This window comes from Balaenoptera ricei, chromosome 2 (assembly GCF_028023285.1).
Source record: "Balaenoptera ricei isolate mBalRic1 chromosome 2, mBalRic1.hap2, whole genome shotgun sequence".
Lineage (NCBI taxonomy): Eukaryota > Metazoa > Chordata > Mammalia > Artiodactyla > Balaenopteridae > Balaenoptera > Balaenoptera ricei.
This window is the reverse complement of record NC_082640.1, coordinates 151,226,748-151,242,830: the sequence shown is the minus strand read 5'-3', so window position 1 is coordinate 151,242,830 and position 16,083 is coordinate 151,226,748. Positions and strand designations below refer to the sequence as shown.

Genomic DNA, 16,083 nt, shown 5'->3' with positions numbered 1-16,083 from the left:
ATTTAAGGCAGGTATTGAAAAGGCATTATGATTCTCAAATCAGAAGAAAAAACTATATTATCTTCCTCTAACCTGCAAGTAATTTAACTGCTGAAAACATATTCTTCTTGAATTTGCCATAAGCCCAGAAGTTGAGCTGTTTTACTAGAAAATTAAAGTTAACAAATTTGACTAAATTTGGAGTCAGTATTAAGTGGCTTTAACGTTTGCCTGCTGGATCTTGTTTCAGGCACCTGTATGTTGCAGAAAGCAACTTGTTTCATACTATGTTGGGCTATTATCAGTAGACAACACCTGCCCCAGCTTTTGTTTAGAGAAAGAATCATTCTGTACTTAACCCTGGAACATACCTTGTATTCTGTTGGAATATTCAGGTGGATTTTCACTTGAATACTTAAGCCAAGCCTTAGGAGTTTGGGCATACTGTCAGACCCCACTCTGGTTTCTGTATTAAAAGGGGGGAAAACGTTTACCCAGATCTTTTCCCCTTAAGTTGCTGGTAATTCAAAGCAGGAACCTCATCAGAAAATTAGGCAAGACTGAGTTAGATAAATTTCATCTTATACTAATATCTTAGTTAAAGACCAACATGGGTAAAACAGTAAGAAGGGAAGATTGAAAACTCCAACACAATAATTTTTAGATCAATTTCAGCTTTACTTTTAAATTTGTATTTATGCATTTGTTTGCAAAAAGTATGCCTGCCCTTAACATTACTGCAATGTTCACTTTCCTCTTAAAGTAGTACATAAAAATAAACAATTCAAGCTTCTGTATATTTTATTGTTACCAAGCTTCCACAGACCATGTGTGCAAACTTCAGGTTTCCCATCTCAAAACTCCATGTACAAACTAAGCTAACCAAAAACGCTCAAGTCAGCAAATACGCAAAATACATTAAAGACAAACCTCAAATAATGTTTTTAAAAGCCAAACTTTAGAACTAACCTTTTATAATTAAACTAAGTTGTTGCACCTTTCCTTTCATAAGCATACACCGGGCTAAACACTTCCAACAATAGATTTCATACTTGGCACAAGGACATTTCAAAGAAGAATCAAAAACAAAAGGAAAAAGAGAGAAAGGAAAAGAGGTTTACGCTGACTCGAGTCCAAGTTTAGTCCACTTCCTCGATGGTCGGTCCCCCGGAGGCTCCTGAACCACCGCTGCCGCCGCCGCCAGGGCCACCTTGGTAAAGTTTGCTGATGATGGGGTTGCAAACTCTTTCGAGCTCTTTCTGCTTGTGTTCATACTCATCTTTTTCCGCCATCTGGTTTCGGTCGAGCCAGTTGATCACCTCCTGACACTTGTCGAGGATCTTGCTTCTGTCTTGTTCGCTAATCTTGCCCCTCAGTTTCTCGTCTTCCACCGTCTGCTTGATGTTGTAGGTATAGGACTCCACGGCGTTTTTGGCGGCCACTCGGTCGCGATTGGCCTCATCTTCCGACTTGTACCGCTCCGCCTCCTGCACCATCCGGTCAATGTCGTCCTTGCTCAGACGACCCTTGTCGTTGGTAATGGTGATTTTGTTTTCTTTACCGGTGCTCTTGTCGGCGGCGGTGACGTTGAGGATGCCATTGGCGTCGATGTCGAAGGTGACCTCGATCTGGGGCACCCCGCGGGGCGCCGGGGGAATCCCGGTCAGGTCGAACTTGCCCAGCAGGTTATTGTCCTTCGTCATGGCCCGTTCGCCCTCGTACACCTGCACCAGCACGCTGCTCTGGTTGTCTGAGTAGGTGGTGAAGGTCTGTGTCTGCTTGGTGGGGATCGTGGTGTTCCTTTTGATGAGTGGAGTCATGACGCCGCCAGCCGTCTCAATGCCCAGCGACAACGGGGTCACGTCGAGTAGCAGCAGGTCCTGCACGTTCTCTGACTTGTCCCCGATGAGAATGGCCGCCTGCACCGCGGCTCCGTAGGCCACCGCCTCGTCAGGGTTGATGCTCTTGTTCAGCTCCTTGCCATTGAAGAAATCCTGCAGCAGCTTCTGGATCTTGGGGATGCGAGTGGAGCCGCCCACCAGCACGATCTCCTGGATCTGGCCCTTGTCCAGCTTGGCGTCGCGCAGCGCCTTCTCCACCGGCTCGAGGGTCCCGCGGAACAGGTCGGCGTTGAGCTCCTCGAAGCGGGCGCGGGTGATGGACGTGTAGAAATCCACGCCCTCGTAGAGCGAGTCGATCTCGACGCTCGCCTGAGTGGACGAGCTCAGGGTGCGCTTGGCTCGCTCGCAGGCGGTGCGGAGCCGCCGCACGGCGCGCTTGTTGGGTGTAATGTCCTTCTTGTGCTTGCGCTTGAACTCCTCCGCCAGGTGGCTCACCATGCGGTTATCGAAGTCCTCACCGCCCAGGTGGGTGTCGCCAGCCGTGGACTTCACCTCGAAGATGCCGTCCTCGATGGTCAGGATGGACACGTCGAAGGTGCCGCCGCCCAGGTCGAAGATGAGCACGTTCTTCTCGCCGCCCGCGGAGCCCTTCTTGTCCAGGCCGTAGGCGATGGCCGCCGCCGTGGGCTCGTTGATGATGCGCAGCACGTTGAGGCCCGTAATGGTGCCCGCGTCCTTGGTGGCCTGGCGCTGCGAGTCATTGAAATAGGCCGGGACGGTGATGACCGCGCTCTGCACCTTGCCCCCCAGGTAGGCTTCGGCGATCTCCTTCATCTTAGTGAGGACCATGGAGGAGATCTCCTCCGGGAAGAAGGTCTTGATCTCTCCCTTGTACTCCACCTGCACTTTGGGCTTCCCTCCCTCGCTCACCACCCGGAATGGCCAGTGCTTCATGTCCGACTGCACTGTGGCGTCCTCGAACTTCCGACCGATCAGCCTCTTGGCATCGAAGATGGTGTTGGTGGGGTTCATGGCCACCTGGTTCTTGGCGGCGTCCCCGATAAGGCGCTCGCTGTCGGTGAAGGCCACGTAGCTAGGGGTGGTGCGGTTGCCCTGGTCGTTGGCAATGATCTCCACCTTGCCATGTTGGAAGACCCCCACGCACGAGTAGGTGGTGCCCAGGTCGATGCCGATAGCCGGGCCGCGGGCAGACATCCTGACTGAGACAGGCAAGCGACGTTAGACGACAACACCAAGGGCAGAAAATCCGCGGCCTCAACTAACGGTCACCTCGCACCAAGCACCGCGAGCGCAACCACCGTATGCCTCTCCTTTCGCTCGGCTCCCCACTCTTATAGTCGCCTCCCTGCCGCCTTCAGAGCCAATCCGCTCTCGGGACCGCCCGCCACAGGCTTGCTTGGGCCGGAGTGACCCGCCTGCGGCCCAACAGACTTCTAGTTGGGTGAGGGGCGGGACTACGGCCCGCGCGAGGACGCGACGGGCGGACGTTATGCAAGTGAGGCCCCGCCCACGCGCCCCAGGCGGCCAGTTGCCTCCGAGGCTCACTAGCAACCTGCGGCTTGGGGGCTTTAGGTTCGCGCCCCACGCCTTTTCTCGATCTTCGCCTTTCCTAAGGCGGGATTCGTCGACGTCCGTTGGATTGGCAGGAAACGCGGCCAATAAGCAGCGCGGACTCCCAAGTGGGGTGGGGAAGGAAGTGCTGGGGCGTGGCGCCGGGAGGAGGCGCGGAAGGGGAGCGCGGAGAGGGGAGCTAACTTGGCCCTTCGCTCAGTTCTTAAGGCCTGAAATGCCGTCCAGTTCCTAGTGTGTCCACCAACCTAGCTCGTAGGGGCGGGGCAATTTATTCTGAGTTGGTGACCAGGAGGAACTAGGGCCAGAGCAGGCATTTTTCTAACGCCGGCGCGCGGGCGTTGGCTTGGCTTGGCCTGGGCGTGAGGGCGGCTCCTGCCCCCGGGGAGGAGCGGGGGTTGGGGGGAGACAAAGAGAAATGACGCGGAAGTTCCTAGGATGGGCCGTCGGCCTCCTGGAATTTAATTTTGCGTGCTTCGCAGCGTCTCAGTGAGTGTGAGCGCTGGATGAAAACTGCCTGGCGGGCGGGGACAGCAGGAGCCCGGGAGAGCGCCCGGAGAGGCTGACCGTTTTTCCGCGCCGCGCGCGAGTCGGCCTGCAGAGTGGGAGACGGGAGTGGTTGCAACTCGTCTTCCCAAGAGTGTTTGTAAACTTTCTCGACCTCGCTTTCCGTTTTCCCAGCTTGTCCTGCCACTTTAAGCTTCCTAGTTTCACCTCCCTGTTCTCTCCACTGCTTTCCTTATTTTCCGTTTCAAGTGCTTTATCCGCCGCTTTGAGTTCTTCACGAGGAAGTCTATAGTCAAAACCCACACTTTGAAGTACCATAAAATAACCCAGCCTCAACGCCTCTCACGATTCTCTCAACCCCAGGCTAAGCACGCGCGATCATGTTTATGACTGAGTTATGTTTATGAATGAGCTCAACTGAGTGAGATTATTTTCTTTAGCTATGCTGAAGTTACACTAGAGGCGTAAACTCTCAGAGAAGGTAGGTGAAAAGGAGCGCAACTTATTCTGTAACGTTTAAGAGGAATATATGGGAGTAGGTCTGGAGGTATTGTCTGGCACCAAGTGATAGGTGGTAGAGGCAGGCTCCTATAAATGGGCTCCGGAAGGAGGACAGTAACAAAACAGCGATAACCCTTCACATTATGTGGGGGAGCTGGAGACAGTAATTCAGTTAGCTTTAAGAAGTCCCAGGATGTGAGGTAAAAAGACAAATGCAAAAATAATCTGTCTTTATGAGGTTGAGAGCCCAATAAAGAGATAAAAATAATTCGAGAGAAGTGCTATAGGGAACACAGAGGCGGGGGCACATCCAGACAGGATAAAGTATGTTCCTGAGGGCTTCCTGGAAGAGGTGACATGCCTGAGCCAGGTGCTGACCTTTGCCATTCTTTGCATGGGTTGTAGCATGGGCAAAGATGAGAGCGGCATGTGCTGGCGGCAACTACAAGTTCAGTGCGGAAGATTAGTGTCCCTACGTGGGGAGGGATATGAACCAGAAACAGTCTCTTCAGGAGGACAAGATACATTTAAGAGCTTTATATGCCGTGATCTTTCTCCTGAGGCTGTGGGAAGGGGAAACTCCTTTGAAGGAGGCTAATGTATAGTTAATATCAAAGTTGTTTGGGACAGTGCTGGAGAAAAGTTTTTGTCTGAGAAACACAAAAGTTATCTGTGACCAAAAAGTAATGTTGACAGAATCCAATTAGGTCAATCAATGGACATTTAAGTTTCTTTTATCTAGTTGTGTATGTAATTTCCAATTTTTAAAAACACATCTACTATTAATTTGTTAATATTTCACAATTCACATCTCTTTTTCCACAAAAGAAGTTAAGGAAAAAATTTGAACCAGGAAAACTTTTTTTTTTTAATTAGGAAAACAAAGATCAAAAAGTTTCTATTGAAGTTGCCTTAAATTGTGAGTACAGATTTCTTGATTTTATTCTTAGAAATTCTTGTCTTTTGTGTAGTTAAAAAAGGGAGCGGAGGGAATTAGTGGGCTGGAGAGCAATACAAATTCTTTGTAGAACTAATGATATGATGTGATTTAGGGACAGGGTCCCAACTACAACTGAAAGCAGAAGAGAATTGTGAGAAACACAATCTCTTCAGATCTCTTGTGTTCAGACAGTCCTCACACACTTACCTCAAGCAAAGCAAGATTGCAAAAAAGCAGACATACCAGTTCTTACACGCAAACACTAAAATTACAGCTTCAGAAGGGAGAGGTTCTTTTGTATAGTAACTATGTCCTCTATGCACAGTTATTGCAAACAAATATTGCAATCTAACTGCCACATTCATCTTTTTTTTAAAATTAAGTTTATTTATTTTTGGCTGCATCGGGTCTTCGTTGCGGTGCGCGGGCTTCTCATTGCAGTGGCTTGTCTTGTTGCGGAGCACGGGCTCTAGGTGCGCGGGCTTCAGTAGTTGTGGCACGTGGGCTCAGTAGTTGTGGCTCGCAGGCTCTAGAGCATAGGCTCCGTGTCCAGTAGTTGTGACACACGGGCTTAGTTGCTCTGTGGCACGTGGGATCTTCCCGGACCAGGGCTTGAACCCGTGTCTCCTGCATTGGCAGGCGGATTCTTAACTACTGCGCCACCAGGGAAGTCCCACATTCATCTTTAACACAGCTTTCTGAAACCAGAGTAGCAATTTTATCTGTATTTTCATTAGGTATATGTATTTTTTCTGCTCTAACTTTTCACCTAGTAAATTGATATTTCATAAGTTTCATACTTTAAATAGCATCCTGAGCTTTTCCCAAAAAGACACAATATTTGCATTTTTATTTCCTATGAAATAAACTTTTGCAATCCTAGAACATTATCATATACTGACCATTCTTGGAGTTTTTATATTTTTCCTTATTTGTATTGATTTTTTTAAAATGTTCTTTTCTACTTGATGATTGTGGCTTATAATGCATTAAACATGTAGCCCATTAAAAATGGTCAAATTAGCAAATTTATGATCCAGCGAAATTCATCAATGCCAGTAATGGTGTGGCAAAACAGGTAAACCCTACTGGTGGGAATGTAAATTAGTACAATCTTTCTGGAGGGCAATGTGACAATATTTTTTCTTTACCTTAAGTATGATCATACCCTTCATTTAGCGTTACTCTGGGGGATTTATCCTAAGGAAATAATAAAACATGCAGGTATATTATTTATGATAACAATGATAAAAGAGAAATGGCTTAAATATCTGACAATGAGAAAATGATGTTTTGAATTATAGTCATGGATTATTATGTAGCCCTAAAAATTGTTTACAAGATTTTTAATGACATGGGAAAATGTTCTTGGTATAATTAAGGGGAAAAATAAGATACAAGGCTTTTGTATATTCTTATCCTATATGTAGGATAATCATATATATGAAAATTGCATAAAAATGGTTATTTTAGAGGCTAGGATTATCAGTAATTTTTCTAAATTTTCTTGTACTTTTACAATTGATTTTTAAAGCTTGACTATTAACATTCAACTGAAAGTTTTCTGATCCTACTATTTACATAGAAATTACTACTGATTTTCAACAGGTGTAATCTGACAGATTATAAATAGTAGGATGTTTCAAAATATTTTTAAAATCCAAGGACTGAGATTTTATACAGTCTAGAAAAAACAAGAGCTTTAATAGGTATCAAATTTTCTCTGATTAATTCCCCAAACCCAGAAGAGTACCTGGAAAACAGTAGTAATTTACTAGCTCAATGTTTATTAAAAGTGACCTGAGGCATATTATTTAACAAAAAAACCCTGGAAATAATAACTTGTTTTTTCCTGTATAAGAGGAAGGTTCTCTGCCTACCTCTTACATTTCTGAACTAAATAATACTGCAGAGACCAAAAGTTGAAACAAATTCACATCTGAAAATATTTGTACCTAGAGATACAAAGATGAATAAGATGAGGTCTAAAACTGTGTGCTTGGGTAGTCAGGCCTGCCCTAAGGAGACTAAGTGAGCAAGAATACATTTTTTCCAGAATTACTAGGAAAAAAATTTAACAGATTTTCTGGAACCCTCTCAATCCCTACCCAGGCACAACCTTCATAAAGGTTGTGGATTGTTTTGAAGAGGTAATGTTGGCCTGAAGAGAAGGTGGAGTCAGTAGCAGCCTATAATTTGAGGACCTATCAGCAAACTGGAGTTCAACTGTTATATTTAAGACCTCTATAAATACTACAATTTTATAATTCTTCGGCTGTACCTCGTCCCAAAACATTTCTCCAGTCACTTGTCACTCTAGGAAAAATTTCACCATCTGTTTCTTTGAGTCTTAAAAAATTCAGTCTTTAAAAGTTCTAATTGAACTGTAGATACACAGTAGCCTGGGGTAGGACACTACCATGCCTTGTATGGAAGGCTAAGCCCCAAACCTGGAAGAGAGGCTTTTCCAGAAAAGAAGCGAATCTGTGCAGTAGCAGACAAACTGTACCTTCTTCAGTTTTGTAGAGTGCTAATCTCGAGGACAGACTCTTGTGGAATAGTCTGAAATAATCTGAAAGAAGTGAAGCTGTTGTCTTACAAGTGGAGACGGAGATTCAACATGCCATTATTGCTAATGCTTATTAACTTCTGTGAAATTATGGCAATTATCTTTAAGGACTTACCTGAAATGAAGAGAAAACTCATTGCTGATCACTTGAAAAAAGAAAAACAACTTCTTGGGCTTCCCTGGTGGCGCAGTGCTTGAGAGTCTGCCTGCTAATGCAGGGGACACGGGTTCGGGCCCTGGTCTGGGAGGATCCCACATGCCGCGGAGCAACTGGGCCCGTGAGCCACAGTTACTGAGCCTGCGCGTCTGGAGCCTGTGCTCCGCAACAAGAGAGGCCGCGATAGTGAGAGGCCCGCGCACCGCGATGAAGAGTGGCCCCCGCTTGCCGCAACTATAGGAAGCCCTCGCACAGAAATGAAGACCCAACACAGCCAAATAAATAAATAAATAATAATTAAAAGGTGCTAATAAAAAAAAAAAGAAAAACAACTTCTTAAACTGAAAATGAACAAAATGAATTATATTGGTAAGGAAGTTATTTCTCTGAATAAATTATTTTGAGAAATGGATTAACCCTCTAAAAGAACTAAATACTATGTCAGTGGATTTTTATAAATAATTATCTATTTTTATATTATGAGGAAACCTAATTTGTTGCCGTTTGTGTTTGCTCTGAGATAGTATTTTCTAGTCATTCTATATTGAAAGAAACCAGGATTTGGAAATAAGAATTTTAGTAAATCTTTGTGCACTTCATAAGCTTCTCAGAAATACCATAATTAGCTATATCAAATACTTTATTATTTTGGTATTATAGAGTGAAAAGGATTGATAACTTTTCAGTCAAATAATTTTTTTAAAAGAGCCAGGTTGGAAAAGTACAGTATAAATAAAAGTAATATACAGACATTTTAACTTCTGGACATAGAGGAGGAAATTTTATTAGGTAAAGCAATGGATTAAAAAAATGTAACAAAAATTCTCTATGTAACCCAGTAACTCCATTTTATACTAATATACAGAAAATAATCACATTATGGAATGCATTTATATCACTTATAATTACTGTAATTCATTACATTTGTAGTTTAGTACAGTCAGAATTTAAGCCATATTTCTTTTGTAAATCTAATTCCACCAGTAAATCAAAAATTATCTGTTGAGTTTCTACTATATTGATCTGGCACCTTTAATTATTGATAGTATTCATCTTTACTGTTTCCTATTTATTTGTTAGAAGTCTGCAGTTCTATATGCTTCTTCATGTTTCTAGAAGACTAGCTATAGTTTTTGTTTTTGTTTTAGACTCTAACACTTCTTTAAGCTTATTTGTTATATTTCTCTTAAAGCAGGTGAATTCATATGAATTTGAAGTCTTTAGTGGATTTCTCATCTCCCTTTTCACCCCTGTACCCATTATCACATTCTAATTAACTCTTTCTGATTTTTTGTTTGTCTAATTATTAGAATGAATAGTCATGTTATCCTACTTTATAGCTAGAGATTTTAATTGACTTAAATTCTTCATCTGCTATGATATATACTCTAAGTTAGATCTCTTCGTGCAACTCCTTATTAAAACATTTGAAAACATAGGCATAAAAACAAAATAAACATTTCTGAAAATATATAACATCTTGATATTGCAGAAGAAACAATAATAATAATGATGATGATGATATTGAGTTGGGTATGCAGTTAACCAAAACTACAAATATACTCACAATATGGAAATAATATGGCTATAAGATTCATATGGTTGAGAAATGTGTATCTGTCTATCTATCTATCTATTTATCTTCAGGTTAAAATATCATCAAACATTTCATTTTCCCATGAAAGGATTTTTAAACATGTTAACCATTGTTTCATTCAATACTTAGTTGAATTTTATCTTGAAATTTTAAAGCTGAGAAGCATGGTATTTTATATTAATACCAAGAATAAATGTTTAACAGAAGCTTATTCTGCTTTTTTAGGTTGCATTGCTAAGTTGAGAAGAAAATAATGTGTCTTAAGATACATTCTTCTTGGTTGTCTGTGATTTGTGAAAATATACCACTGTTGAAATAATACCACTTCTGTTTTTCCTTCAAGTAACAGACTTAAAAGGGAGCCTCATTAATATTAATAATCAACTTTGTGACTGGTATAAACAGTGAAAAAAGAAGAAAGGCAAATGTTACATTACAGTAAGCAATAACTAGATTATCTTTTCTTGGTAAAATATTGGTCTTACACGTTTTTTTCTCTGTACCCACATCTTTTTTTTTTTAAGATTATTTTTGATGTGGACCATTTTTTTTTTGAAGTCTTTATTGAATTTTGTTACAATATTGCTTCCGTTTTTATGTCTTGGGTTTTTGGCCGCGAGGCATGTGGGATACTAGCTCCCCAACCAGGGATCGAACCTGCACCCCCCTGCATTGGAGAGTGACGTCCCAACCACTGGACCACCAGGGAAGTCTCCACATCTTTTTATTTATACTCTAAGCTACAGATTTCGGGGTGAAATTTTTGAAACTACATTTCATGATATGTAAACTGTAATTCCATTTAAGTTTAGAATTATATGCATTTACACAGATATGTGATTACCTCGCTTTATAATGTATTTATAGTAGCCTAGCAAGCCCTTTTCTTTTAGGAGGGATTCTTGAAGATAATCAGTATATAGAGTTTCATTTTAGTGTAGCTTTAACCACTGATGTTGTATGAATATTCTAGTTACTTTTCTTTAGCTGATTTTTCACAAATAACAGGAGAGTCACCATGAATCAATTTTGTCACAACAAAGTGATTCCAAAGTAATCTTTACTGAGTTTTTTTGGATCCTTGCAACTGGAACTTTTGGGGTTGATGAGGTTTGTCAGAAGACAGAAAAGATGCTGTCACTTCAGATCTGATATTCCTGGGTCTGGACTTAAAGATTATCTGTTGAAGATTGATTCTTCCCCATGTCCTCTCCAAATTCAGATCTCACTTCTCCAGAGGTTTAGAAGGCCCTATTTGACCACTGCCACACAGAAAAAGACAAAACTCAAGAAAAATAATATTACAAGTTGACTGCTCTACAAGATACAACATAATTCTTAGGTCAGAATTTCATGACTTTTGGCACCAGGCCGGCACACTGTTACTAGAATAAAGAATGGGAACAAAAGCACAGATCCTAGAACTTAGATTTATTTAATTTATTCCCCAATGTAACTCACCGTACCCTTTAAATATAAGGTGTTCTTTTTACCAATATAATTTTTCAGCTATTGGGGCACCTTTTTTTTTTTTTCTTACGTGAGCTAACCTAGAACGGGTAGGGCTCATAAATATGTAACAGAAAGATAGGAGGGCAGCCAGGTAGAGGAAAGTAGGGAGGAAGGAAGCAGTTAAAAAGTGTTTTCTTTCAACTAAAATAATTTTACAATGAACTTGTTAATAGCAAATCTCTGAATGAAACATAGATCTAACAAGTTCGTGTTCTTTTTACTGAATGCCTTCAGCCATCAAGCTAACATTGTTCTCTTCAATGTTAAGTGTTTTACACTCTGCAAATGAAAATAAAGTACACACACACACACAAGAGGAAGAACTTTCCTTCAAATTCCTAAGCTGCCCCAGTGATTCTGGGTAGAATTATATTTTTCACAGCAATGATTTGCCCTAATTTTGTAAAAAAGAAATTGTCTCTTAAATATTTTTTTCCACATCAAGGAACACATAAGCATTTGAAAGAAACGATGACTTTCATAATCTGGATGTTTTTATTTCTGTCATCTAAAAATGAGTTCTGCTGATTCTGATTGGTATAAGCAACTGGTTGAAGTAGAATAAAAACAACATAGTAACTTTTAAAATAAAGCTTAACTGGGATTTCATAAGCTGTCTACCTAACTATTCCTTTCTCAAATAGGTAAGTACAGAGTTATGCAAATTTTCTCACATAAAATTATTAATATTCCTGACTCATGAAATCATGTCTTTTACATTTGTGTCATCCTTTGGCCCTAGAGTTTCCTGTGATCTTTACTTATTACAGTGGTGATTAGTACATTGATACATTTAATTCAGAGCCAAGTACTGAATTGTAATCTTCACACCATCTTTTTTATCAGCAAATGAGTAAGATGATGAGTAAAATTATAAATGGCTTCCTGCCCACTAGTGATCTGTGGTGGATTCTGATAGAAAGGATGAACAATTCTGCCACTAATAATGGACCTCAATGATTTGGTTCTCCTAAATATAGTAAGGGAGCAACTTATATGGATTTAACTTCTTAATGCTAAAGTCAACTAAGCACGTGCATGTAAGTATGTAAGTAGTATTAAATTGGTTCAAAATTAGCATGAATTTATAAGCCACTATTGTCATTTAGTTAATATTTATATTTACCAATATTTAGAGACACAAACATTCTAAACCCTTGCACTTTTGCCTCTTACCAGCATATAAATTTATAAGTAGCTAAATTTCACCTGCTCTTATTATGAAACTCTACCCATATGTTACCAAGGAATAGGTCCTTGAGTTTGATAGAAGGCAATGAAAGTGGGCCACCTAAGTGATTATATAAATATTATCTATGGAATCTTCACCATTTATTCTTCTATTCTTACTTCAAAAAAAATAACATTTGGCAGTTGGTAGAGAGATCATTAAAGTAGTAGACTTAACATAGTAATAGTAAAACCTATTGTATAGGTTTTAGAAATCAGGCAATAGATGCATGAAATTAAAATCAGATTAGATTGGGAGGGGCGTTGTTTCACTTAAACCATTAGGCTATTCATTTCTTAAAGGTTTGCTGCTAGGTTAGGGTGGATATACAACTGTTGTTTCCTGAACTTATCTTTCATTTCTTTTACAAGTAACATTGTTAAGTTTACACTAGAAATACATAGGTATTTTTGGTAAATTGAATTATAAATGGCTAGAATAACCAACTTTTATTTTTAGACAAACTTAGATTGCTCTATAAACTTTAATCAATTACAATATGGTAATTAAATATTTTGTTTTGTTTTTTAGCCAAACAAATGAAAAATTTCTTATCCACATCATCTGTTAAGGCAAAAAGAGGAAAACTGGTTACTCTGGGGTCCTGATTTTTTGCAGGAAGATTTTCAAATGATTTGAGTTAGTCTACTTATCAGTCTCATAACTGATAAAAGGAAATGGTGACTGGTGGGAGAGATTAAAACATAAAGATCGGGAATAGGGAAAACAGAGGGGCAAAAAGTCACAGAGGTAGAAATATAGAAGTTGAACTCAAATTAGTTTTTAGTTTAGCACCTATCATGGGCCCGGAAAAATGGCTGATATACCACTTAATGTTTTAAGTTTAAATAAAGGAAAATTAAAACATAAGAGTATTTAGTAATTATTTCTAAAATATCATTCTGAATGATCCACTCAAATACAAATGTTTTGTTTCTGACTGATGTATTTTCACATTATTCACCATGTTCATTAGGTACCCACTATTACCAGCTACCCTACTAAGCGCAGTAGATGACAGATGATGAACAAGGAGCACAGAGTCTCATAGGAGCTTTGTCATATGTGTTACTGAGCTGAAAAGGCCTTTCTTTGTACTTTTTGTTAGGTGGAATATGTAGCTTAGTGGTTAAGTAGGAATGTAGAAATCAAATAGGCCTAGTTTCAAATTCCAGCTCTAGTATTTAGTTTCTGTGTGATCTTAGGAAAAATACTCAATGTCTCTGAGCCTCAGTCCCCCATCTGGAAAATTAGAATACTTACCTCATAAGGCTGTGAGGATTAATTAAAATTAATTTGTAAAGCGTTTAGAAGAGTACAAAGAGTGCTAATGAAATGCATGATGGGATTACTGAGAGCCCTGGGATGGGTGGTTCATAGGTTTCCAAATCTGGGCCACAGCTTCAAGTTCTTAACACCAAATCTAACTCTACTTGCTTCAGTTCCTTGGCATTCATCCTGTCACCCCATTTACTGCACCTCAGGTATCAGGAGATGGGAGACATTCCACAAGGATATGTTCCCACAGTGCCTTTTGGTACCCTGGGATCTTAGGCATTATCAGTGCTAGGTGCCTTCAGAGCACATGCTTGTATCACTGAGAAGCATATGTTACAAAGGAGGTGGAGGTGGCGAGGAAAGATGAGGAACTGATCAAAGTAGATTAATGGCAAAAAAAAAGAAATGTGTAACTCATAAAACCCATTTAGAATTAATATACCAAATTGCTTTATTCTCAACTATGCGTGCACATACACACTCAGGTTTTCTCTTCTGGTTGGTACTAATTTAGTGTTTTGTTAACAACAATGACAAGTTTTATGTTTAACTTAACTGTTAGACTGGTTCTTTGGGGAATTTTCCAGAGATCTATTAAATACAGAAGTTCCTTAACTAGTGATATAGAGGAACAGCTATTGTTTAATCAATGAGAAAGTTGCCAACCACCACCAGCCTCTCTTCCCACTTTTTTTAGCATATAAACTTTGGTATATTATCTCACGTATTTATGCATATCCTTGGCATGTTCATAAAATGTTTCATTAGGCATTCTGTAGCTCTAATTAGTTTAGTCAAATTGTTTGAACCTATCAAATTACTTCCATTCTACTCACCTCACCTAGAAAACTTCAAATGTTTATTTTTTTATTCAATTTTTATACCTTGTTCATATTTTTGTTCTCAACTACAGTACTTAAGTACGATTTTTACTTAGTCTATTATTTTTCCTTTTAATTGGTGCTAACTACTCTAGAAAGCTCTGTCCTTATTTTAATTCTTTAATTTTTATGTCTAGTCCCTGGAATCCTTATGTTCTTTTTTCTAATTTTTCTTCATACTCAAACTTCATACATTAAAAATTAGCCATGTACCATTTTACTCACGTGAGTCATTTCTCTGAATATTTTTACTTTAAAAATATGGGAGAGATTAAGACAAATTTCTGAGTTGTAATCCACTACTGCTTTAGTTGTGCTTTATTAATCTCTCAGATTCTTAGTCCTGTTTACTAAAAAATTATAAACATCTGAGCTGCACTGTAATTGGTGCCGAGCTTGTTAAGCACTGACTCCATTCCTCCAGGATTTCTGTTGGAGAAGAAAAGGCCCTTTAAGCAAGACTGTACCTGTGAGACAAAAAGAGAAACAAGATTCCACATATATCTATCTAGATTTCCCCATTCATTTTCAGATTTGGAGCCTATTCACATAAATTAAAAGGCAGGAGGAGGAGGCAACTTCTACAACCTTGATTCATTGCCTTCACAGCACTGGAGGGCAAGAAGCAATAGTAAGTAGGTACAGCTCTGTAGCTCCACCGCAGAAGAGAGAGGAAAGAAGTGAGGGGAAACAGGGCTGGAGAGAGGTGTTGGATAGTTTTCATTGCCCCTAGTTTTTTTTTTTTTTTAATTTTTTTTTTTAATTTTTAATTTTTTTAATTAAAAAAAAATTTTTTTATTCCCCCTAGTTTTAAAAGGCAAGTAGTCTTTAAATGAACTCTTTGCCTTAATAAGGAAAATTGTACATTATACTGAAAGAAGCTTGTGCTGCTGTAGCTAGTTGCAAAACAAAACAAAAGGTGTGTGTGTCCTGTAACATGAAACTGGGAGAAAACACATCGTTGAGGTATGGCTTTCTGAAACTATAAACATCTCAGTTATGTAAAATTAGAGATTATGTTTAATGTTTATATATTTGCTTGCTAATTCTTGGCTGTTAGTATATGTCTAAAACTAAACCCCCTTTCCTAATGGATTAAACAATCCTTTTTACAGAGTGGTTGTATTTAGAAAGACCCCTGTTCTTTAATGGTGGGAAAGCCATTGCAATAGAGTTTTGAAGAGGGTCATGGAAAAAAGTGGTCCCAAAGAAAATGATGTCCGCTAAGATGCTATATAGTTTGGAAATTTGTTTTGAGTCGATATTCTCTTTTTACTCTCTGATGGTCTCTGGGTTAGTTACAGAACTCTTATCAGGTTCCTATCAGTAATGTATATACCATATTTCATTTTAAGTTGTATTTCAGATTTAATTACTTGATAAACTAGTGTATCCAAGACTAAGATGAATCAATTTTCTTGCTTCTTCTACAATATGGCTTTTTGAAAAATTCCTGATTTCTCATTTATCTTTTTGTGTATTTCCCCCATCTCTACTTGT

At 39.7% G+C, this 16,083-nt stretch overlaps 1 protein-coding gene and 1 non-coding gene across 2 annotated transcripts; one reads left to right on the top strand and one right to left on the bottom strand.

Annotated features, from left to right (window-relative positions):
* Window positions 1-636: 636 nt before the first annotated feature.
* Window positions 637-3,325, bottom strand: HSPA2 (heat shock protein family A (Hsp70) member 2). Its single transcript, XM_059914417.1, has one exon. The coding sequence runs from the start codon at window positions 3,033-3,035 to the stop codon at window positions 1,119-1,121; it is 1,917 nt and encodes a 638-aa protein (XP_059770400.1). The 5' UTR covers window positions 3,036-3,325; the 3' UTR covers window positions 637-1,118.
* Window positions 3,326-8,007: 4,682 nt separating this feature from the next.
* Window positions 8,008-8,076, top strand: LOC132361485 (small nucleolar RNA SNORD2). The gene has a single exon (XR_009501771.1). It is a non-coding gene; the product is annotated as a small nucleolar RNA SNORD2 (small nucleolar RNA).
* Window positions 8,077-16,083: the final 8,007 nt, after the last annotated feature.